The sequence below is a fragment of the Lepidochelys kempii genome, chromosome 5, assembly GCF_965140285.1.
Source record: "Lepidochelys kempii isolate rLepKem1 chromosome 5, rLepKem1.hap1, whole genome shotgun sequence".
In the NCBI taxonomy this organism is placed as follows: domain Eukaryota; kingdom Metazoa; phylum Chordata; order Testudines; family Cheloniidae; genus Lepidochelys; species Lepidochelys kempii.
The window spans coordinates 84,823,878-84,850,297 of record NC_136384.1 but is presented as its reverse complement, the minus strand read 5'-3'; the positions used below and the strand labels follow the sequence as shown (position 1 = coordinate 84,850,297).

Here is a 26,420-nt window from a genome sequence, read left to right as displayed (position 1 = left end):
TTACAATAAATGTGCTTGATACATAAGAAAAAAAGTTTAGCAAAACATATTTGGTATCTAAAGCTAACTAATTTACAAAGGAAGTATTAACTGTAGTTAGTGAATTGAACAGATTGTTCCCAGTCAGTATGTCATTCAAGATTTTAGAACTAATAGATCTCATCCTCTCACACCTAGTTTTAGTCATAGATTGGAAGAGGAAAATAAGCTTTCTTGATTTTTCAACTCCCAATCAGTTTCTTAACTTTTCAGCTAGTCGGTGAACCAAATTAGTTGAATCAAATGAAATTAATAAAATATTCTCTCTGCTTCTGCAGAAGAGGTTACTGCTGTCAAAAGCTGGTGTAGTTCTTCAAAAAACTCTGGTTCCAGGTGGTTAGCCAGTGACTTCTACCAGTTCAGTGGTTTGACTTTCTTTAAAATGTGGCAGCAAACATGTACTGCTTGCTGCTTATTATTTTATATTTAATGTAGACGATTTTCATACATTTAGCCCTTAAGTTGAAAATTTCAAATTTAATTTTAAATAGATATTTTTAAATGAACTTGTATTTAATTGAAATTTTAAAATTGATTTTTTTAAAATTGGATTTTATCCATCCTGGGGCAGTGTTTATGCACACAAGGAGTATATGACTTGACAGGAAATTAGAGTGATAAATGGTGATAGAAAGGAGAGATTGGTAGTATATGAACTATGATTGTGCATGGAAACACTGTGGAACAAGACTACAACATTGTGCGTATCAGAAGCAAATGTTAATAAGTAAGAATTTTAGGGATGATCCTTTCCTAAGGATAAAATAATCTTAGTTTCCTTTCAAAATTAATGCACAGTGGTGTTATTTTTGCTTCAAAACTCAGCCGTTGAACAACACAACAACTGTGCATTTATGTTTACTGTTTTAAAATTGACACCTATACTTTAATTCTTTTGTGTACTAATGAACACCTGTTTAGAAACAACATTTGCTCATGTAAATAATAAATATCTCTCATGAGGTAACTTAAGTGTTAGACTTCAAAGCAAGCATATTACTCTAATAAAATAAGAAAATGCTGCAAATGCACTGTACTGCAATTCATGCCACTAAAAAGTGATGTGGTTATATTTTCTTTGCCATGCCACATTTCTTGGCACAGATGGGGAGCACCATTACGTAGGAGGGGAGGAGTAATAGTAACATCCATATTTTATGTCTCAAAATTTTACACAATCACTGGACACATGACTGATATTATGCAGGAGAGCCTTTTGAGATGATTGAATGTAAAGAAGTTTACAGAATTGCTCTGCTTTTAGATGACCTGGAAAGTGGCTCATTGAAGTCCACACAACCTGGTTGGAGTATATGGAGGAAGTAAATTGCTTAGAAATTATAGATCTGCTTGTCTTACTGTCATTGTAAGAGGGAAAACTTTGGGGCAAATACCAGAGAGGCAGGGGATGTTAGGGAAGAGATCAGGGAGGGAGGTAAGACAGCAGTCACATGGTCATTGGCACATAATGCACATAAAATAATTCCTCTTAGTCAGACATTTTCCAGGAGTCTGATTTATACAGCTACAGATGTGGGGAAATTGCCAAATATTTGTATAAATGAATTTTGCCTTAGGGAATTTCACCACTGCCCAGTCTCAAGAAAAATTCATTCAAACTACAAATGAACCAAATCTATTACAGTTAATAAAGAAGGCTATTTTCCAAGCATGTATTTGTAATTTAAAACTTTATTTTGTCTGGTTTAATATTCAGAACATCACTGGAAACATAGAAACTTGTAGGTTCAAATGACTTTATATTGGTAGTTTTGAATAAAATATATTAGATAATGAAATGGCAGTAAATACATTTGGATGATAACTATATAGCTTAATATCTCACATACATATATAAAATTCATGCTTTGTGAATAGTTGACTTGTCCATATCATGTTTGCATGGTGCTGAAATTCACTGTAGATCTTACAGGTCTTCAATATTCTCAGGGTGGGTGAGATAATATCTCTTATTGGACCAGCTTCTGTTAGAGTGAGAGACAAGTTTGAGATTACACAGAACTCTTCTTCAGGTCTGGGAAAGGTACTCAGAGTGTCACAGCTAAATACAAGATGGAACAGATTGTTTAGCATAAGTAAACAACACACATTTAAAAGGGACCATTCAAGGTGAAATGGCCCATTAATACCTCTCCAGTCATAGGGCAGAGGGTTAAATGGGTCATATGGAGTATCATCAGACGGTTACATCCCTTAATCTATAGGGATCACATCCTGAAAGAAATCTTTCCTGAACACACTCTTCTGGCCTTCAAACAACCCTGCAAACTCTCCAAGCTCATCATCAGAAGCAAACTCCCCAAAGACCAGGACACACCAACTCAAAGCAGCACCAGATCGTGACAGAACATATGCAAAACCTATAGACCTCTCTCCACTGTTATGATGATCAACACTCTCCACAACACACCTTTCAAGATCCATGGGTCCTACACAAGCTTATCACAATATGCGCTGTACCTAATCCAGTGCACTAAGACAATCACTATGCTGTAGAATTAACTCACACAGAAAAATAAGACAAAAACACCATAGCAACTGTGAGCGAACATTTTTCACAAAGCGATCACTGTATATCTGACTTCTTAGTCCTCATCCTCAAATGAAACCTGCACAACTCCTTCAAAAGATGAGCCTGGGAATTCATAAATTCGTAAGTTTGCTAGATACCAAAAATCATGAAATAAGTATGAGACACTGACTTCATGGCTTATTACAACAATCTATAACCCACTTAGCCCCCCCCCCCCACTCCCACAGCTTTTTTTCTTTCCCACCTAAGACTGGAGAGGTGTTAAGAGGCCATTTCACCTTGAATGGTCCCTTGAAATGTATGTTTACTACTTATGCTAAATAATCTGTTCCACCTTGTATATAGCTGGGTTATACGTCCCAGACCTGAAGAAGAGCTCTGTATAAGCTTGAAAGCTTGTCTCTCTCACCAACAGAAACTGGTCCAGTCAAAGATATTACCTCACCCACCTTGTCTCTCTCATATCCTGGGACCAGCACAGCTACAATACTGCATTCAGTATGCAATGTTGTTCATGTACATTTTCAGAGAACTTATGTATATTGGAATCACATTTCAAAGGAAAACACAAAATATAACAAAACTGTATTTTCTCTTTATTTCTTGTTTTTTTTTGTTAGTTGTTCTATAAAGAAAAAGAACATCTGTATCAGTAATAGCAAAACAAATATTTTTGACCAGCTCACAGATATGAACATTTTAGTATTATAAACTGCAATGGCAATGCAAGGGTATAAAATACATTAGAGTCAGTGGTCCATGAATAATATTGCTTCTATACTGACCTTGCTTTAATACATGCAAGTGCATGAAATAAATCATGGCTTATTATATTGTTGGAGAGGAATCCACTGGGAGTCAAAGGAAATGGTCCTTAACCCTAACAGAAACAGGTTTTACTTGTTTTATTTCTACTCTCACTGCAGAACTGCTAATCTCTGTCCGCCACTGAAGTCCAGGATGGTATTTGGTCCAATAATATTGATAAAGTCATGCTCTTTGAGCCTGATTGAGATCTCATTTACAAGTGTAAATCATGAATAACTTCATCAAAGTAAAAGCAAGTAAGTAATATTGTAATAAGGCTCTTTGTCTTTAAGGTGACTTTTTAGTTTGTTTCTATACAGCTATCATATAAATGTAGCATACCAAAAAAAGTTCTCAGACACAAGTCAAACACAATCGTGCCTTTGACACATATTCACAATGACTAGTAGCATCAATTGGAGTTCAGTTGCCATACAGTTGAGCTCTGTCTATGGCTCATTTTTTTAATTCGTTGCTGGCTGCAACAATATTTCTTAAACATAGTCATTCTTTTATTTTCCATTTTGTTAATGGAGTCCAAAAGTAGGAAGATGAGGATCTTTAACCACTTTAACCATTAGCTTACAAACAGAGGAAACATCTATGTAATTCCCACTAAATATACCACTGATAAATGTGTCACATCACTGTTCTTCCAATACTGTTTGTTTTTTCAATAGCCTGTCTGAGAGAAAATCACTCAGCATTATAAAACAATTCCAGAATCCTTCATACATTTAAGAATTGTTTTAGACGGTCAATTGACTAGAGAAATCCTGAATTTCATTTTAATGTGAATATCAAAAAGTGAAGGAAGAGTTTAAGCCTGTTTGTTATACTCACTTCAATTTTCTCATTTCTTTTCCTTATTCAGTCGTATGTGATTATTTTAAGGATTAAAAGGAAAAACTGGCTCAGTAGCTCTTGCAGCTGGGAATTAGCGGCAGAGTTACAATTCTCTAGATCTACTGTAATTAGGTCAGAGGGTGAAATCCTGGCCCCACTAAAGTCGGTGAGAATTTTGCCATTGACTTCAGTGGAGCCAGGATTTTGCCCAGAGAGAATTATGACAGTTAAGTTCTTCTCTCTTTTGAGAACAGCAGTGCTGGCAGCTGGCCTGCTACAATCCTTTTCTACCGTGCTATCCAGTAACTAACTGGTTGCATTTCTGTTTGGAAGTTGGAAGGTAAACAAGAAATCACTTTAAGAACAAGGTAATTATTTCTAAAGTGAATACTGCATTTAAACTGCTCTTATAAGACATTTATAATGTAACATGCATGCAAATTTTCCTTGTATCTGACTGCATTTTCCAATAATATGCTTTTGACATGCACGTTTGCGAAAAATACCTTTTGTTTTAAAGCAGAAAGGTGCAAACTGTAGAATATACAATTTCATAGCTGTTAAAAAAATTAATGTGCTTTTTCATCTTTGATGGTCTTCACTTTGCTGTTAGTTGTAGAATATAGAGCAAACCATTCATGTTGTGTATTTTTTAAAAAAAAAACCAAACTTTGGAGAGATTTCAGAATAACTCACATTAAATATACTTATTCTCCATCTCGGACTGCAAAAAAGCAGTTTTCCTTAAAAAAAAGTCTTAACCTGTTTTTTCTATTGTGAACCTAGTATTGCATTGTAACTCACTTTTTGACTGAACTGTTAATGTGCCAAATCCTGTAGTCTTTACTTAGGTAAGTCTTCTATTAATGCCACTAGAGATGGGGCCAATAAAAGTTTTCTCTAAGTAAAGACAGCCAGCTATGGTTCCCTGAATAGTCTCAGTTGTTCAGACCACAAATTTAAATAATAAATATAACTCCCATTTGCCAATTTAAAGACAATAAATCTAATAGTTTAGTGTATGTTTATCATGAGATGCAGGCAAAATCCTAATTCAGATGCAGTAATTATACAGAAGTTTGATTTGGCAAATCTGGCAATATGAGCAAAATCATTCTCTCTCTCTCTCTCACACACACACCTGCCTGCAATTCTATAGACAATCTGTTCATTAACCAATCATATTGTGCTCTTATCAGAAATGTTTGAACTGAATAATTTCCACAGAGGCCTTTGTAGAGGGAGTCCAGAGTATGTCCTCCTGGGGGAAAATTTTCCCCCATCTGCACACCATATGATATAAACTGACATGCTCCAAAGGCAAATATTTGCTCTTCGGAAATATCTTGGGCCAGAAGTTCAGGCCATCCCTGGAAATGATGGTTTAGCTGGGTCCAGAGAGCAGGGGATGATCTCCCGCTGACCCAAGGAGATTTTCCCCCCTCCCCATCATTCAGTTCAAACACTGCTCATCAGCATAATACTAAGGAGGGACATAATATGGTAAGTGGAGAATCAATATCACATTTCGCTGCATAACCCCTTTACTTCCCTCAAATGTACAATAGTTTATAAATTGGTAGCTCCAGGGTTATTTTCTTCCCCACACCCTTCAACCATGAACAGTCAGCACCAAGACTTGTACAGAAAAATATTTGTGTTATCTCCAGCATTCTTGAAGGCTATGATAAATTAATCCTACATGCATTTATACATTCTAGATTTCTTCATTGGCATTTCCTTCTCTTCTAAATCTGCATTATGTAGATATATCACCTTCCTTTACAGTTATATGCAAACAGCATAATAAACATAAGTAATTGACTTCCAGTCCTTCCATAGTGCAGTATATTGTTAATAAGGAATTAAATTTTCTTCTATTTGCTTTAAAATTAGAAATCCTTTCCTACTTTTTTCATTCTTGATTTTATTTTCTAACTATAATTTGAGTTGCTGGGAGTTTTTTTTCATAGCAAATAAACTCCTCTTTTAAAAAAATCTAGTGTATTTCTTTCATAACAGCTACTAATAAATAGGATTTTACATGGTTCCTCATTGTCTATAGGTTTCATGTTGGGTTCTGTCAGAAAGAATGAGACTACATGGTTGCTTTATAACTATGCAATTTTCACATGAGCACACATTTGCCTTTCAGCTTCTCTTTCCTTTTCTGCTGTTTGCTTTTTTTACCATCAATTTGTAAACTCACAGTCCTGCGTTTCTCTAGGTTTAGCAGCTCTTGGAACAGCTCTTTCACATTGTGGTTCAACTTGGCAGAAGTCTCCATAAAGGCACACTTCCACTTCTTGGCCATGGCTTCTCCGTCACTGCTCTCCACCTCTCGGTTTTGGTTTTCATCACTTTTATTCCCCACTAACATAATTGGAATGCTTTCCACATCCCCTTTAATCTGACATATTTGTTCATAGATGGGTTTGAGTTCCTCCAAGGACTGTCGGCTGGTGATTGAAAAAACCAATATGAAAGCATGTCCTTTGGAAATAGACAGACGTTGCATGGCTGGAAACTGATGGCTCCCAGTAGTGTCGGTAATCTGCAAAGTGCATATGCTCTTATCACAGCTGATCACCTGCCTGTAGGTGTCTTCAATGGTGGGAATGTAGCTCTCTTTGAAAGTGCCTTTGACGAACCTCAAGACCAAGGAACTTTTGCCAACTCCTCCAGCTCCAAACACCACCACCCTGTAATCATTGCTTTGCTCAGGCATGCTTTTCACTGTATCTGATGCTCAACTAGGGGGGAAACCTATAAAGGAAAATGCAACAAAATATTAATTCAGCTTTCCATGGGGAAAATGCTTTATAACTTATATGGTAAAAAAGACTTGAGAAAATGACTGAAGTAATGGCACATTAATAATACATAATGACTCAAAAGGACTGATCAAGGGCTATAGAGCAATTCATCTCAGCACTGTTTCTGGATTCCAACCCAGTGCAGGTTGATAATGGATGAAAATTGCTGCTATTTTGTGCTTATCTGGTGGCCTTTGTAAATTGAATGTGTAACTAAGTCCAGTTACTAGTGGGCAAAGGTACATAGCCCAAAACATACCCATCCATTTAACATCCTTATTGACAGTCTGTCTACCAAGAGACTGAATGTGCTATGGAGATGGAGTTACACTCTCACCCATAGAAGACTTACTACAGGTCATTGTTGAGGCATATTGATGGGGAGACCAGTGTGTGTGAACTTATCCTTCTGCCCATGCTACACCTCTTCTGTGAATAGAGAATTTGTCTCCAGTGTTGTACAATTCATACCTTTCAGAAGCAAAACTTAAAACTAACGGATAAGTGCTAATATTTCATTGGTAGCACTAAGTGTTTCATAGTCTGCCTTTGGGGGTTTTCACCACTTTGGCTTTACCTCAAAAATATTGTTTTATTTCCTAAATGAGCATGCTCATTTATAATTCAAGAGGGAAACTATAGCTTTTGATTCTGATTTTATTTATTGCACATTATAATTTTTGCATGCTAATATTGGTCTATATTTACAAGAAAAGAGATATCTGCATCTTCATAAGACTTTGAAAAGAATCATACTGTCAACTCTATTAAAGGAATGATACTGCATGGCATACTTGGTAGTGAGTTCTCTGTCAACCTTGAAGTTCAGTAGGTTCAGCAAGATTACCTGTCACCAAAAATCTCTCCCTAAGCAACTAACTATAAATCTGGTCATAATAACAATAATGTATTCCATGTGTAAAAAAGTATCCAAGGTTCTGTTAACTATGGTAGTTCCAGAATTAGAGAAACTTTGGCTATAACCATGGTTTTATCTAAGGGCTAATCCTGCTGACTTTGGGACTGACACAGTACCCATTTATAAAAAATGGAAAAATTCCCATTCACTTCAGTGGGTGTTTGTCAGGCCCTGAATGATACAAAACTTCTCTGAATTTCAGTGAGACTTATGCAGGCATAAGGGCAGGCAAATTGGACCTTAAAAGGGGAAGCAGAGAATAAACGAAGGATAGTTCATAGTTTAATTGAGTTTAAGGCCAGAAAGGGATCCTTAGATCATGTAGTCTGACATTCTGTGTATCACAGGCCATTAAATTTCACCCAGTTACCTCTGTGTGGAGCCCAATAACTTGTTTGACTAAAGCATATCATCCAGAAAGGCATGTCTCTAAGACATCAAGAGATGGAGAAGTTACTCCTTATTTCCAATTTGAATGTTTGGCTTCAGTTTCCATCATTTGTTTTTGTTATCCCTTTGATCAAAAAATTGAAGAGCTCTTTGTTACTTGGTATTTTCTCCCAGGAAAGTACTTACACACTGTAGTTAAGTCACCTCTTGGTCTTCTCTTTGATAATAGGGTGACCGGACAGCAAATGTGAAAAATCGTGGGGGGTAATAGAAGCCTATATAAGAAAAAGACCCAAAAATCAGAATTGTCCCTATAAAATTGGGACATCGGGTCACCCTATTTGATAAACTAAACAGATGGAGCTTCTTAAGCCTCTCACTGTCAGGTACTTTCTCCAGCTCTCAAATCATGTTGGAGAGTTTTTTTCACCCTCTCCAATTTTTCAACATCATTTTAAAAAATATATGCTGTTTTGGTATCCCCAGTATTCTAGTATTGATCTCACCAATTTCACACACAGAAGTAAAATCGCCTCCCTATTCCTACTCACTACTCCCCTGTCTATACATCCAAAGATTGCATTAGCCCTGTTTGCCACAGCACTGCACTGGGAGCTCATGTTGAATTGTTTGCCCACTATGACCTATAACTCTTTTTCAGAGTCACGGCTTTCCCAGATACAGTCCCCCATTTTGTAGGTCTGGCCTGCATTCTTCGTTCCTAGATCACTGAGCCTATTACAGTCCCTCTGGAACACTAGAACCTCCACTTCCATTTGATGAGGATTCTCCATTGGCAACTATTTTTTTGATATCTGTCAGCTATCCAGTTCTTAATCCATTTAACATGTGCTTTATTGATATTTTATCATTTGAATTTTAAAATCAGAATGTTGCATGGTCCTAAGTCGAATGTATTTTAAAAAGTATGTTTATTACATCTACAGTTACCTTTATCAATCAAATTTGTAATCTCAAAGAATGAAACCAGGTTTGTTTAAAAAGACCTATTTTTATAAAACCAGGTTGACTGGCATTAATTATATTCCTCTCCTTTAATTCTTTATTAGTCAAAATCCCAAATCAGCTTTTTTACTAATGTTAGACTAACAAGCTTATAGGTATTCAAGCCTATTTTTTTTTAATAGTGGCAGAATGACAGCACTCTTCCAGTCCTCTGGAATTTCCCCATGTTAATTTTTAATAAAATACATCAGTGGGCCAGGGACCTCCTTAGCCAGTTCTTTTAGGACTCTGGGGAGCAAATTATCTGGGTCTGCTGATTTTTAAAATGTTTATCCCTAGTAGATATTGTTGTTTAACATCTTCCTTGGTTACTAATAGACTGGAAAGTACAAATGTGATCCAACCACATTATCCTCCTGCTTTCCAAATACAGAACAGAAATATTTATTGAACACTTCTTCTGTCTCTGGATCTCAATCTCCATTTAGTAATGGACCTATACTATTTCTAAGATTTCTTGTGTTCCTAATATACTTTAAAAATCTCCTTATGTTCTTACTCCTGTTAGCCATGGATTTTTCCCTGATTAAAAAAATTGGGTTTGTTTAGTCTGGAAAAGAGAAGACTGAGAGGGGACATGATAACAGCTTTCAAATACATAAAAGGTTGTTACAAGAAGGAGGGAGAAAAATTATTCTTCTTAACCACTGAGGATAGGACAAGAAGCAATGGGCTTCAATTTCAGCAAGGAAGGTTTAGGTTGGACATTAGGAAAAACTTCCTAACTGTCAGAGTGGTTAAGCACTGGAATAAATTGCCTAGGGAGGTTGTGGAATCTTCATCATTGGAGATTTTTAAGAGCAGGTTGGACAAACACTTGTCAGGAATGGTCTAGATAATACTTAGTCCTGCTTTGAGTGCAGGATACTAGACTAGATGAGCTCTCCAAATCCCTTCCAGTCCTATGATTCTATGTCTTCATCCTATTTTATCAATTATCTATACTTTATAACTTCTCACTTACATTGATTGCTATTCATTTCCCTTTTTTCTCTTTGTTATATATTGCTTTTTTTATTTCTAATTACTGCCTTCACATTGCCACTGAACCAGGATGGGCTTTCAGTCAATGTTGTCTTCTTTCTTGATTGTGGAATTGTGCATTTTGGGCCATCTAGAACTCATGTTTTCAATTTTCATTCATATTTTCCTCCTAGTCAGTTTTCGTCATCTTTTTTGTCAGCTTTGGGAAATTAGCCCCTTTGGAGCTTTGTGTGTGTGTATACAATATATATATATAAATGCACGTGTGTGTGTGTGTGTGTGTTACTGGTTGGAAATGTCCTCTGTTTGCCCATATTGAATGTAATCAGGTGATGATCACTGGGTCCTAGGCAACCATAAACTTTCAGTGCAGTGATTAATTCACTTACCTCTGTCATAATGAGTTTAGCCCTATTCATCAGTTTCCAAACAGAATTTTAGAGATGGAATTATATAAAAGGTATGCTTAGTGAATAACTATGCTTTCATAGTCTTTCTGATCTAGATGGAGACTAGAGAAGACATGGAAATTTTGCCTCAGTGGTAGGACAACCATGGAGTGGTTGCATGTTTGAGGAATAGGCAGCCCAGAAAGTACAAGATGATTACAAGGATTGTTCTTGGCCATGAAATAAAGTGTAAATAACACACTAGTCAGACATGTAGATGCACTTGCTGAGATACAAATGCAGGTAGCTGAGAGAGAGAGCAAAGCCCATGCTGGATATACACCTGTCATATTGAGTTGCATGCCTGAAACAAGCACATACGTCACTAATCGGGCAGGCACTTCCGCTTTCCAGCACCTGAATATTTTCAGAAGGTGGCACTTCAGTAGATGTAAATAAGTAACCAGATTCTGAAAGCACTCTGCAAATGGAATTCCTATTGTCTTCTCCAGTTCTGCAGTCTGCACTCACATGAGTCATCCCATAATCAATGAAGGCAAAGGTACTATTGACTCCCTTTTAGTGCCTAAGAATCTAAACAAAACTAAACACCTACCTTGGAGCACTAACATATGGGTGGATCTGAAGAGTATGGCCTTTTTTGTACTAGACAAAATAGATCTACATATTTGTGCATGTAATTATCTGCTTCATTGCGCCTGTACATTTATTTAATATAACCATATCTGGATAGTGTCTTTTTGCTGCATTAAAATTCATTAGAAAAAAGTCTAGCTGACCGGTTAAGGCAGACAGGTAAAGAAAAGATAGAGCAAATGGCCAAAATTATTTTAAAGTGGACCTTACTTGTGAGCAGTCATAAGCAGAGGTTTTCATGACCATTTGGTTGTTAAATAATAGGCAAAATTTCATCATATTTATTAGTGAACAAAAATTTTCATGACAAAAATGATATGTTTTGTTCCTGTTTTCATGGCAAAATAGTGAATTTTTAAAAAAATTTTTGCCCCAGGTGGAAACATGATACTTTTAAAGGGAAAATGTAACAGCTAAAAGTTTTTTTTTCTTGCAACCCAAAGATTCTGTGCCTGTCAAAAGCATCTTTAATTCTAGTGGTGAATAAAAAAAATACTTTGTAAATATACGGGCCTGATCCTCAGTGGGTGTAAATCGTCATAGCACCACTGAAGTCAAATCACAGCTCCACTGCCAAGTCACACCAGCTGAGGGTCTGACAGAGGGATTGTTCATGCCATTTTTATCAGCAGAACGAATATTTTCACAGTGCTAATTGCAATGTAGTTGTAGGTTAGAGCAGAAACTCACCCAGGAGAAAATATTAACTCAAAATAACTTCTGTCTTTCTTCAGAGCATTTAAGTATAATACAAAGCTACTAGGCAAGTCACATAGGTTGAGACATGGTGTATAGAGTGCAAGACCTAATGAAAGTAATTAAAATTATCTCATGCATTCAGTTTGTCTGAAAAGACAGAAAACAAAATTGTTGTCTGAGTGTTTTGTCATATTCAGCCTCTGCTTTGATAAGCTACTATAGCAAATTGCCTTGTTTTTAGTTAATCCATATATTGATAACTACCATGTTTTAAAGTTTTTCTGCACGATGGCAACTCCATGCTCTCCAGGAAGCTATTGGACAATGGACGTTAAGGTTTTTAAAAAGGTTTTTTATTTATTATTAATATACCTTTGCAAAGTGTAGGTTTCGTATGTATTTCAACTGTTTTGGAGCTAACCTTCTCTGTAGTAAAGGAGGGGAATCTCCTGGTGTCTGACATTAAATGTAACAAAATCCTTCATGTCGTGATGTGAAGAGGGACTTCAAAGCTGTGGTACGATTGTGCTTTGGTCAGATCATTTAAGTGGTGCAAAAAGTCATTAAGCCAATTGACCTGTGATCTCTTTGGGTTTTCTTAATGCCTGCTATGCAATATAGAATTTAGAATGAAGTATATTCCAGGAACCTCTTAACGGTGTTGCTGTGCATTCCCTTTGCCCACAGCCATTCTACCTTATGCTGTCAGATCTCACAAGCTAGTAAGCAGGATCAGCAAGAGGATTGAAAACCTCTAAGGAACACCTAGATGAAGCAGGAAAGGGAGCGGGTGACTTGTTAGGTGTCCTTTGAGTCAGTAGAGAATGACAATGTGGTGAGAGGGACACAATTTTTGGAGATGTCGTCTTTCAGATGAGATGTAAAACAAAGACCCTGGTCATTAAAGATCCCCTGGTACTTTTCATAAGTACAGTTGTCAACCCCTGTATTCTCACCAATTCCAGCTTGAGTAATTACATTCTTTTGAGATATATTAATGCATGATTGGGACAACCACCGCAGCAGTGCTGAAGTTTGGGTGAAAAGAGCATGTGGTTAGGCAACCTGGGAATGGGAGGATTAGTATCTTTAAAAAATGCATTTGGCTTTAGAGTTTTGCCATTGGCCAATATTTGTTAATTTTTATTAGAACAAGTGATAAAAGATCTCCCAAGCACATTTGCTTATGCAGGCACTCCTATGTATTTTTCAATGAGCTAGGAATCACGCCCAGTGCTAGCGTTCAACTAAATTAAAGCCAGATAATAATGTAGAATTCTCTATAAGAATAATGCGCATGTTGTATGATCAATTAATACCAAATCTTCTTTGTGTGTCCCAGAATTTAATAGCCTTTGATATGCTTGTTGGTGTATAATGGAGAGGGGGTAATGGTCAGATGGTTGGTGCCCACAATGTATTGGGTTATAGAAATAAAGGGAGTCTGTTCAAGTGATTTAGGTCCCCGTTCAGCAAAGCATTTAAGCAGTTGCAAAAGTGCTTTGCTGCACAGAGATGGAGGTGAGTATGTGTTTACAAGTACTTTGTGAAATCAGAGCTATAACTTAGTCCGATTGAACATTGTTTCTGAATACTGGATATAAGGCATGCATGTAGCAAAAAAGCTCTTGACAGTGAAAAAAATATAATTAAAAAGGAAATCAGTGATTTTTGTCTAGGTCATTGGGTGCAGCGATTAGAAATTATGTGATTATTTCTGAATATGCTGGGTCATGTTGACCGAATGATGTTCTATTATTGGACACTGGAAAGATGATTATTTATTTGGGTTTAGAATTGCTTTGAAGTAATCACTGGAAAAGTTACTGTGTGTGGGATGAGGAAGGGAGTTACTAACTGGATCAGTGATTCAGTGGAGGCTTGTAGACTTCAAGAGCTTTGTTCAGGGACCATGAGCAAAAGCGGGATTAGCGTTGGCCAGGGTTCATGATGAAAGGTAGTCACAATCAAATTGCGGTAAATGGGAGAGGCAATACTGACTAATTGGCTTGCATGTGAATCCAGTCAGGAGGTAGTAGAATAATGTGGTTTCACAGTGGACAGCATTAGTTTCTGTACAGGGAAATCAAAATAAGGCTCTGGGCCCTCACACTCCATCTTCTGTCTGGGATGCGCTCTTCAATAATTTTTGCTTGTTTTTTGAGAATAAGGATGTCTTCTACTCCACGTATTTTGTAAGATGCACAAACTCAAACTACTCAGAAGGGTTACCTATGTTCCGAACTGTACACAATGCAAATTGACTGGAAGGGGGTACAAAAGTTGCTAAAAGCTCACTTGTGAACTTCACTGATTTATGCGGGATTGGTCCCCCTGTATTAAGTTAGAGCAGCCAAAGGGTTGATAACAGCACTATGGGGTCAAAACCACAGGTAGGAATGTGTGTATTTTGCAGGAGATTGGACTAGATGAGCATAATCGCTTTAAATAAAACCTATGAATTGGAGTGGCCACACACACTCTTGTTCAGCTACCACCCATCTTCCTTTCTCTGATACCAGCAACGAAGGGGAGAGCATAAAGCCTGTCCAAGCCACCAGAGCATCTCTCTTGAACTGGGATGATCTTTTCAGGCTGGATACACTGGCTTCATAGCAGATTTCATCCACAATGCAAAATACAGTGGTTATACTGCAATGGAGAATCTGTCCCAAAATATGCAAATAAAACAGTGACTTTAATATTGAAAGTTTTTTTTTAAGAACAAGAGCCCTACACTTCTGTCTCAAAGACAAATGAGCATTTAAAGGAGGCAGAACCCAGCAGCTATATCATTCATTGATTACAGAAGCTATGCTCTGATTTTGCAAAGTAACTGGCATATTTTCAATGAGCAGTCATTAATTTCTATGTTTTTTCAAAGATAAAATATCCATAGAACAATCAGTTCCAATGCATGCCATTTCTCCTGAGGTTAGTTTAATTGTGTAGAAACAAAGTTTGCACCTGTATGGTTAAAAGAGGTTCAAATAATATTCCAAATGAGTGTCCTTTAAAACTGTTTGAACACCTATGAAATATTGTACAGAAGACATTTTCTAGGAAGACATTTCCCTCAGTAAAGTGAAAAAAGTATTCTATATTGATATCATATTAATAATAAAATCTTGACTAGTTTTTAACCCAGGACAATGTTATTTGTATTACCATAGTATCTAGGAGCCGTAGTCATGGACCAGGACCTCACTGTGCTAGGAACTGTAAAACTGCAGAATGAAAAGAAAGTCCCTTCCCCAAAGAGCTTACAATCTAAGTGTAAGACAAGAGACAACAGATGGAGAAAGATGGAAATACAAGAAACAAAGATGACGATGGTCAGCATGATAGGCTGTGGTCTCGGCATACCAGCAGCCTATTTGTTGTCAATTTTTTACAGGTATTAAGGCAGAGGAGAGTTTTGAGGGAGGATAATGAGGTAGCTTTATGGATGTTTATGGGGAGCGCCTCTTAAGCATGAGGGGAAGCATGAGAGAAAGTATGAAGGTGATTGTTTGAAAGTGGGCAATAGAGGCTGGTCCTGTGGGCTGACCAGAGGTGGGAGTCAACATCTTGATGGTGAATCAGAGATGATAGGTAGGGTGGGGTGAGGCCACGCAGGGTCTTGAAAGTGAAGACAAGCAGCTTTTGGTTAATGTGATGGAAAAAGGAGAGCTAATGGAGGGATTCAAAGAGAGGTGTGACATGGTCAAAGCAACGGGGTAGGGAAATGATTTTTGCTCCAACATTCTGGATGAATGTGAGTGGGGCAAGATTATGTTTGTCAAGGCCAGAGAGAAACATGTATCAGTAACTGAGACATGATTATAGCCTGGACAAGAGTTTAAGCTGTGTACATGGATACAAAAGGCCATATCTTACAGATCTTATGCTGAAAGAATTGTTAAGATTTAGACATAGTCTGGATGTAAGGACCAAGAGAAACGTCCAAGTCAAAGATGATACCCATATTATGAACATGAGACTTAAAGATAAGGACATGTTTAAGTGCTTTGTTAGATTGTGACCAGAGTGCATCATGCATTGGAGGACTGAGCACTAGAGAAATGCATATGTAAATATGAACGGATTTCATAAAATGACAAAACCAAAAGGCAAACTATTATCCAGTATAATGAGTACCAGTCCAATATCTGTTTAACAAACCCCATGTTAATTTTTAGTTTCTGATGCTGGTAAATTTAAAAAAAAATCTTTAATAGTTTTGGCTCTAATTTAGCAAGGTAGTTAAAATCAGACTTAACTTTAAGCACATGAGAAGTCCTATTGATTTAATGGAACTACTCCTATTCTTAAAGTTACACACATATTTAAGTACCATAATGAATCAGCACTTTAGTCCATTAAATACTTAGGGTCAAATCCTGCTTGCCTTTTTCTCAGGAGTAGTTCCAATTAAACTGAAATTGAGGTAAGTGAGCAGGATTTGGCCCTCACAAAATAAAATACAATGCTGTTAAATTTATTTATTCTATGCCCGTCTGTCAAATCCTAGAATCCTTATTCAGTGGAAGTTTTGTCAGCGTAAGGACTGCAGGATCAGATTTTAGGCCTTGATCCTGCAAACACTTATGAATATGTGTAACTTTATGCATTTAGACAAATTGATTAGAGTGGGATAAACACCAAATATTGTGAAACTCATGATAAAAAGCACAAGAATTGGCAACTATGTACTGATACACTATGTATATAAAGATATATACATACTTCAGACTACTTTCTTTTCGCTAGAGGGAATAACAGAAAAACTACAAATGTTTTGTTTATTCTAACCGCACAGTACTTTAGTCCTGAAAAGCTTAATTTTACTGTTATGACAAAAAGCTATTGGTCCAGATCTTCAATGGAAGCAGAACAGTTAGAGATTGAGCCAAATCCTATAGTCCTTTCTTATGAAAAACCATAACAAATTTTATTTTCTATTGCTAGGAAGATCGTGATGACTATCATGAACACTGGGCCAGATTCTGATACCTTTACTCATGTTGAATAGAACCTTACTCCAGAATAGTCCCATTAAAGTCAATTATATTATCTGTGGCATAAAGCATTACTCAGCCTGAGTAAAGGTATTGGAACCTGGCCCGTTGTCTTAATATCTCAATTTCACAAGATAAACCCCCTAGACAAAATACCAAACAATCAATGCAGTGATTTAAACTATATTTTGAAGCTGTTTGTAAAACAAAGATTTAAGATAAGATCTGGGTATAATTTGTATACTGTTGTATAGCAATAATGGGTTTCTAAAGGGGTTTCTAATTGTTCATACGAATCTATTCGCTGCCAAACTGCAGGAGTGAACAGGCAAAGTTGAATTTGTTTTATAAGTTTATATTTTTGATTTACTTTAAAGTAAACAATTTCAACGTTTATTTTCAAAACCCACATCTCTTCCTTTTGGAATCTCCTGAATTTCAGAAGACTGAAGACTGTTTACTAAAAATAAAAGAAAAATACAAACTTGTTTGTTAGTTTAGACTTTCAGTAGTTGCTCTGTGTTTGAGGTAAATATACCTTTGTTTCATTATATTCCCTCATTTCTCGTTTCAGCCAATGTTACCAAGAAAGAAGACACATGAATTAAGAACAAAATAGTATCATTAAGACTAAATGATAAGTAAATATAAATAAGTAAATTAAATACAATGAAACATACTTATACATAAAAAAATCTTTTCCCAGTTATTCTCTATTGAAGTTTGCAATGTTTGGTTGAAGGAATTTGGCAGATTTTAAGGAGACCATCTTTCTCCATTGGGGCTTATTTTTAAAACTCAATATTTCAATTATCAGCTGTAGCTGATATTTGACTGTTGAAATTACCGACTTTTTCAAATAAGATAAAAACCTAGTTAGACTTGTTTGGAGAAGAAAAACATACAATTATATTATTTTATTTTATTTTTATCTCAACTGTGCATGACATTGATTTTAAGTCAGAGTTACTGGACATTAAATTGAAGCACCTTGTACAACCCAGAAATGGATTTGCCTTTTGTATGCTGTTGCCTTGCTGCACTGCACGTCCATCTTAAAGCAGGAATATGAAAGTATGCAAGCACTTCAGTGCCACCAATCCAGTCTCAACCAGAAACTATCCCATTAGCTGCAATAACTATTAGGTAGGCTGCATTTCACTGCTACAGGGTTTGGCAGCACTCCCACCCTTTAGGAAATCTGGGAGATTGATCTCTGTTACATCAGTTTTCCTCTGGCATTAAATTCATTTGCTCCAGAGAAGCTGCTGCTGACTTTCATTGTGAGAGAGGAAAATTAGAGTCTTCATGTCACTAGTATAAGTCTCTTCTTCCTCATTTTAAGGTGCTGACAAACTTTGCTCTTCTCTTTTTCTTTACATCCTATTCAAGTGCGGTACAAGATCTGGGAAAGGACTTATTGTTTGAATTTTTTTTTTAAATAATCTCAAACAGAAAATAGGTTGAGGTTCAATTTAGATTTAAAGACATGTTCTCACCTGGAAGTTCTTATTTGCTGTCTTTTCCAGCAATTAGAGTAAGATAATTTAATTGGTCCCTAGTTCCATGTGAAACTTCGATATAACCCCAGAAAACAGATAGAATATCAGAGTTGGAAGGGACCTCAGGAGATCATCTAGTCCAGCCCCCTGCTCAAAGCAGGACCAATCCCCAAATTTTTTTTGCCTCAGATCCCTAAATGGCCCCCTCAAGGATTGAACTCACAACCCTGGGTTTAGCAGGCCAATGCTCAGATGATCCTATATAATGTTTTTTCTTGCTATGCTGAAACTGAAGATAACCAAATAGACTGATTTTTTTTTAAAGGTGACATTTTGCTGTGGACAAAGTGCCTTTTACTAGAATGTGTGTTTAAAAAGGAGGGGTGGGGGGGGTCCATATTTGTAACATCATGTAACAGCCTTCACAAATGCACAGTGGTTGTTTTTCCTTGTGGATCTAGTCTGTAACACTGATGCTTGCTTGATTAAAGATGAAAAGTATTAAAAGAAAAAAAATCTGGAGAACTGAATAGCATGTCAATATACGGTAAAGACAGTAAACTATTGGATCAAAGCTTTTGATGTGAGTGCAGTTCCAACTAAGGTGTGGAAATGCTTGGGTGCTCATATGCAAATTGGGGGTGAAGTGCACAAATGTGTACATTGATTTTAGAAGTTTCGCCACTACTGCAAAAACATTCATGGAGACGCACAGCAAAACACAAACAAATACAGTATAATAAAATGATGCCCCTTTTGAATTATAACACACACATGCTGAAGAGTCTTATTGAAAAAGGGAAAGAGACTGTTGGGGAGCAAATAGAGACCCTCAAATAGTCATTGTAAAAATCACATTTGAACAAGAAAATAGTGAGGTGCTTTTTAAAAGGGTGCTGGGAGGAAAATGAGAGAGATTTCAGTGGGGGGATGCATTTCACATCATACCACAACAAAATTGTGCTCATCTGCTAGCTTTGGACACAATGGTTGGACCTTCAAATGGTCAGATGTGTCTGAGTACAAATATTTCTCAGCAGAAAGCTCAGTGAGCAGACAGGTCTTGAATGTATGGCCACAGCCAACACCAACAAAAGCTTTAAAAACAAGCAGTACCAATTCATATTTGAATCCACCACTTTAAAGAATAGAAACGAAGAGAATACAGGTCAGATGTAATATAATCATTATGACTCAAACTGGTGAGCAGTCATGTTACTGAACAAGTGCCAAATGTTGGTGCAACTTAGCTGAGAGGTCTTTGAAGAGGTTATTACCGTGAGCCTCAGGGTCACAAAGGCATGCATTTCTGCTATTAGACCATCTTGGAATAAACAAAAGTGTGGCATAACTGGGGGAAAATCACTTCGGTTCTTGGCTTTCAATGCAGAGGGCATGGTCAAAAGTGATACCAAGGTTCCTAATCTTTGTGGCCACATGCCTACACAAATAGGGACACAAAGAAGAGACCTCCTGCTGTTGAAAACATCTACTGAACAGTAAGACTTCTGTCTTCCCAGGGTTGAGAACGAAATAGCTGGACATATCATTCAAATGTTTTCCCAGACTTTAGGATTCTATAGGGCAATAGATTTACAGCTGAACAGCTGAAATTCTCCTGGGGTTAGAAATGATTACATACAATTGGAGATAGGACGGAATCTTGTGGTATCACTCATTTTACAAACCTTAGCAATGAGACACCTAACAGTCCCCAAGGACTGACTAATAAAATGCACAGTAAATGTAACTGGAACCCTGGGTGGCAGTTCCCTACACCCCAGAAAAAGCCGTCAGTCAGTGAAGAAACACCGAAATGGCCAGTTGACCCAAATCTAAAAACTGTAGGATCTGTAAATACTTTTGATTCAGTTGAATCTGTAAACCCTGGCAAAGGTAGCGATAAAGATCAACCATAAAAGTTCCATTTATATTGAGAGGTGTGTTTGTGTGTGTGTGTGTGTGTATGTATATAGTGCATACATGCATTATATATATATATAGTTTGTACATACAGGCAAATAAATATTTAGTGCATATAATTATGTGTGTATTTTAAAAAATACTTTTAAGGATATTACTTAAATCTTGTTGCTCTGTCCTCAACTTTCACATCATTGTGACTGTGTACTTCACCATATATAACAGCCCACATTTTACAGAGAAAACAGCAATAAGAGTAAGGTGAGACTTTGAGTAAAAATAAAAATAGTCAGCCTGCAAGAGGAATACTCAAGAGTTGTCTAAAATTTAGTTCTATTGCTTTAGAAAAAGAGAAAATCTTTTTAATTTGATTCATACTCAACATTTCCCCCTCCCATTTTCCATCATATACGGTTAAATATCTTCATTTAAACTAGAACAACATCTTTTTAACCAATGGGTTGCATTGGTGTAAATGAGGGCAGAATTTAGCCCATCGTATTTGAATGAAAATATTTTTCAAATGTTGTTACAAAGCTATTACTGATATCCCAGTAAACTAAGAAACATTTTTCCACATATAGCCAGTACTCTTGTCACCAGCTCCAGTCTTTCTTTCCAACCATTACTTATAAACATAACATTTCATCTGCATGAGATATGCAGTTAGGACCAAATCTTGCAATCTTCACTCATGCAAAATTCCCATTGACTTCAGTGGGACTTTTGCCTGAGGAAAGAGTGCTGGATTTGGCTAAGAAAAAAAATTCACCTACTTTTAATACATAGCTAATGTTTCTTATACAATGCTGAGTAGAAAAATGATTTAAGAAGATTACCTGAGAAGGAACACAACTCTGCCAAATGCTCTTCAATTCTTGCCTGTCATAGTACCAGCAGTAGAGCCTTTCTGTTGTGGGTTTTCTCGAGAGAAACCTCAGCTATCTGTTTTTAAATAAAGGAGCTGTAACTCAGCCGGCTGCTTCTCTCTTGTGTCTTGTTGGTTGCTGCTGTCTGATCCTTGTTCTGTTACCTGTGCTCTTGCTGTTCTGGTCCTACTCTAGTGTGTGTGTGTCTCTCTCTGTCTCTCTCTCTCTCTCTCTGGGTGCCTGGGCCGTGGTTAATGCTTTTGTTGGCTTGGTTGCAATCTCCCTCCAGACACACACACTCTCTGCTCTCAGAGATGGACTGACTTCAGCTTCGGCTGCTGCTGGTACTTAAATGGCGACTGCAAAGCTCATCTAAGCTTTTAAGTGCCACCTACTGAGTAACTGTGGAACATATATATGTTTTTAAGGGCTGGAATTTTCTGGTCACTTTATCAACTGCCATGTTATTTGTACAATTAGTCTTACATTTAATTATTGTAGGTCCTCCAAACATTTAGTATTTTGTAATTTTAAGACTGCTGTATGTATTCATCTATGTACACACATCTCCCTTCTCTAAGTAGCTAAATATGGAGCAAGCACTTTCCTTTTAGCTTTATAAAGCTCGCCAAGATATGCTTGGACTTGTCCTCAGCTGGTGTAAATTAGTGTAGCACCACTCAGGTCACTTGAGCTGTGCTAATCTACATCAGGTGAGGAACTGGCCCCTTCTGGTAAAGATTTATTGGAAAAATGAAATAAAATAATTTATTGTAAATGAAATAAAAATCACTTTTTGGTCTAATGGTCTAACTCAGCCTTGCAAAATTCCACTCACCTGAAGCAAGTGAGGTTTTTTGCTTGTTTGCTTTTGGTATTTTGGGGGGGACAAGTAAAATAGTTTCATTTTTCTTTATGAATAGTCACCATATTAAAATGAATGAATAGATTTTATACCTGCACTGGTAAATATTCATGATTAGTTGTGAAAATCTGATCTAAAGGCTGTCACTCCCTTTCTCTTCTATACTAATGCCCATTTTAACATTCAGAAGAGTTTTTTGTTCAGGGCCAAATCCCAGGACCCATTGCAAAAGCCACCAAAAAAACAGGCTGTCTGTGCAGTTGGGGGGGTGGGGTGGGAGTAACCACTCCATAACCCAGCAGCAGGGCTTGGAGCACCAGTATCTTCTACCCTCAACCCTTCATTCAGAGCTTGTGATATGTAGGCGTGTGAAGTCTTGAAAGAACTGGCCTTGTGCTCATCCCTCCAATAAATGATGCCTCTGAATGTGCCGCTATGGAGCACTGGTTCTGCAGGGTGCAGGTGGTGCTAAGTCCCCTAGAGCAGCCTTTCTATGCTATGTCTGCCCCTCACAATGGGTCTGCAGGTGGTCAGTTTTCAGGCCTTGCATGGCTGCTGAAGGAGGCAAGTGGTAAACTCACCATGGCTGCGCTGACTGGTCTGATGTTTGGAATTCAATGACACACTTATTTCATGAGGTTTTGTTTTGCTTATTTTCAGCATGACTCCATTATTAATCTTAATGGGCACCAGCTGAACACATATATGAAAGGTTTTTCCAGTAGATGTATGTGTCACAGTAGAAATTTAACCAGATTATGACTATTTTAATGTGCCTAGAGGAAGCAATCTGCACCTAGGGTTGGTACAGATAACTTCCTACCTCCTTATCCCACGTGCTTCCCAACAAGAGATCGTGACTCTGAGCCCCAGTGGTATTACAGAATTGTAACCAGCTCGGCAATAAGCACCCTTTCATAGCTAAGTGTCATACTCTAGGAACTTTGTAATACAGCAGGTCAACTTGGACTCTCAGATCCACTGGTGCAATCCCCCCATAGTGTGAGAGTGGAATTTGGCCCCGTATGCTTGAATCAGACAGAGAAGAGTACAAGTACTTCTCCAGATTCAGCTTGGCTATTTCTGTATTGGCATGCAGGCACAGCCTGTAATGAATAATTTTCCAGTTTACATATCTGAATTGTGATGCTGCTGTCATTGAAATCAATGAGAATTTGGCCATTCACTTCAAAGGGAGAAAGAGCAGGAGCAAGCCCTTCATGAGCCATGTCTTTCTGTGAGTTTTTTGCACATTCAAACTTCATTCATGGCTTGGAGATTTAACTGTTGAACTACATTTCAGTGGAATTTTTTTCTAATCAGAGTTATCTGCTTTTAAGAAAAAGTCCTTTTGAGATTCCCATTCTTTTCAATTTATTTCCTGTCCAAAATATTCCTTTGGTCAATGTGTGTGATTCTCCCCTACCCAAAAAATTAATTTTTCCTTTGGAGATGATTGATAAGTCCCTATACTGACATGCATGAGTTCTTGTCCTGGAATCCTTACTCAGGCTATATCCCTATTGAAATTACCAGGAGATTTGCCTGTATATACGTGGGCCATTAATCTTTGTATTGAAAGGGATACCATGTGTGACAAGGTGTCCATCCCACATAAACCCTGAGTGTATTAATGTCGACCAGAAGGGGCCAATTAATTTTATATGATGTACTTGGAGGGAAGCCAGGGATTGATAAGCAATAATTGCACGTGAAACCCAGCTGCAGGAGGAGCTGGGATAGGGAATATAAAAGCCAGGAAGTGACAGTAGAAAGAGCTACTGGTAAAACGATATGTAGCTTACGGCAGGAAAGATAATATAAGGGGAATAGATGAAAATGTGGTGCTTATAGGCAAAAATAAATTTACAGCATTTATGAAGGAATTGATTAAATGCACTTTACAGACAGGGAAGAAGATTGAAAAAATAAAAATTATAACAAAAGCAGCAGAAAAGTATTGGCATATAGGCAATCTCTCAATAGACCGCATTCATCACAATTTTAAATGAAAGTAATAGTGTCATTTAAACATCATAGTTCTAACTTTTTTTTTTTTGCTAGAATGCACATAGTTTAATAAGACATGGTCAGGAACTAAAGAAAACTGTTTTTGAAGTGGAAGACAAACCTGACATTATGTGTACAAGAAACATGATTAGTGAGAAAATATAGTTTAGACTTCCAGAATATGATGTAATCAGATGTGATAGAGAAATAACAAGTGGAGGAGGGCTCTGTATATTTAGAAAGAGAAGGTCTTAATTACATTGAAATAGATGTATAGAATTTAAGTGTTGAGTACAACACTGTTGAGATTCTTCCGCAGAATAACAGTACCTTTATACCCATCTATATTGTTTACAACCCATGTGGAAAAACTAGACAATCCAGAATTGGAGGAGTTAGTTAAGGATGTCAAAGGCCCATGTATTATTTATGGAGACCTTAATAACCATAATGAATTGTAAGAAAATCGGAAAACTGATTATAATGGCAAACAGTTCATTGACATGCATAAGCTGGTAATGCTCAATAGTGGAGCACCTACTAGCTTTAATTAGGTGGATGGATGGAATCTTTTCATGTTTAGATCTGAGAATTGCGACAAGCAATATAGCAAGCAAATACAGCTGGGAAATCTATAAAGAAAATGGAATGGGAAGTGATCACTTCTCTATGCCACTTACATATCACGACCACGGTAATGTTGAAAACGCTGAAGGAATTCATACCTTGGGCCTTAGAAAAGCCAACTGGGGACTCTTAAGAGTAAGTGTGCTGAGTATCTGAGTACCAATTGTATAAGTGATAATTTAGAAGAATTTCATGATAATATAACAAAGGGAGTTGTAGCAGCAGTCAACCTAACGATAAGCAAGATGTCAAATTGCCACAAACTCAGAAATCCAGTTTCTGCATGGAATGAATATTGTAAAGCAGCAAGTAAAGAAAGAAATAAGGCATACAAACAATCAAAAAGTACAATGAATAGCAAGGACTTAATGAGCTATAAAAGATGTAAAGCAGTGGCACAAAGAACTATTAAAAAGGCAAAGAAGGAGAGTTGGAGGAAGTACTGTGGGAAAATGAACAAAGCTTTCAACACTTCAGATATATATAAAGAAGTGAAAAGAATGAAATGGTACATGGAGTAAAAACAAATTTATACCTGGTCTTATAGTAAATGATAAAGTTGAAAACTCTTAACTTAGGAAAAGCAGACATTTTAGCAAAAGTTCCAGAATGATAGTAGAGACACAAATCAAAGTAAAGAGTTTTGTGAACAAAAAAAGTATGTTTGCTGAAGAAACCTGTGAGCTCTTACAAGGCTGGGTAGAATATAAGATGATGTACTCAATGAAAATTTCGGCATGCAAGAACTCAGAAAAGCTATAGACAAAAGTAAAAATACAGCCCCAGGTAAAGAGAGCATAGGTAATGCAATGCTTAAGCACCTACCAGCATTTTAATAAAATTATATAATTATGTATAGGGAAAAGCATACTACCCACAGAATGTGCAAGACAGGATGCATATAGACCTATTGCCCTCACACAATATGTGGGCAAATTTATGGAAAGAGTGATAAATGAGAGATAAGTAGCACAGTAGGAAAAAATGAAATTATAAACTGTACAAAATGGTTTCAGGAAAGGAAAATGCACAGTTGATCATATTGTAAGAGTAGAAACAGAAATACAAAAAGCCACGAGGAACAGAGAGTTTATGATAGCTATCCTTTTGGATGTTGAAAAAGCATATATGTCATGCTATGGAGGGAAGGCTTGCTGTACAAACTAGCTGCAACTTGAATAAGAGGAAGAATGTTCTGGTGTGTAAGAGACTTCTGAAGTGATAGAACCATAGAAGACAGGGTGGGGGCAAGTTTGTCCAATATTTATAAACTTACCAGTGGCACTCCATGGGGGAGTGTTATCAGCCCAATCCTGTTTAACAAGATTAATTGTGTCCCAGAGAACACATGGGCAGGAACAGGTATTACCCTATTTGCAGATGTTTGGTATGCAGGCCAATGAGCCACTCAGGAGGAATTCAGAATAGGAAAATACTCAGGGATTGATATTCTCACTGGCTAAAACAAAGGGAATTATCTTCACAAAAAGGAAGATTG

General features: G+C 37.1%; 1 protein-coding gene across 1 annotated transcript; it reads right to left on the bottom strand.

Moving 5' to 3' along the window:
* Positions 1–2,785: 2,785 nt before the first annotated feature.
* DIRAS2 (DIRAS family GTPase 2) lies at positions 2,786–21,724 on the bottom strand. The gene is made up of 2 exons (XM_073344904.2): positions 21,391–21,724; positions 2,786–7,012 (listed from the first exon to the last, which is right to left on the bottom strand). The coding sequence occupies exon 2, from the start codon at positions 6,972–6,974 to the stop codon at positions 6,375–6,377; it is 600 nt and encodes a 199-aa protein (XP_073201005.1). The 5' UTR covers positions 6,975–7,012; positions 21,391–21,724; the 3' UTR covers positions 2,786–6,374.
* Positions 21,725–26,420: the final 4,696 nt, after the last annotated feature.

Excerpts from the sequence above, each read along its gene's own strand:
- DIRAS2 (XM_073344904.2), bottom strand. The coding sequence starts at position 6,974 with ATGCCTGAGCAAAGCAATGATTACAGGGTGGTGGTGTTTGGAGCTGGA.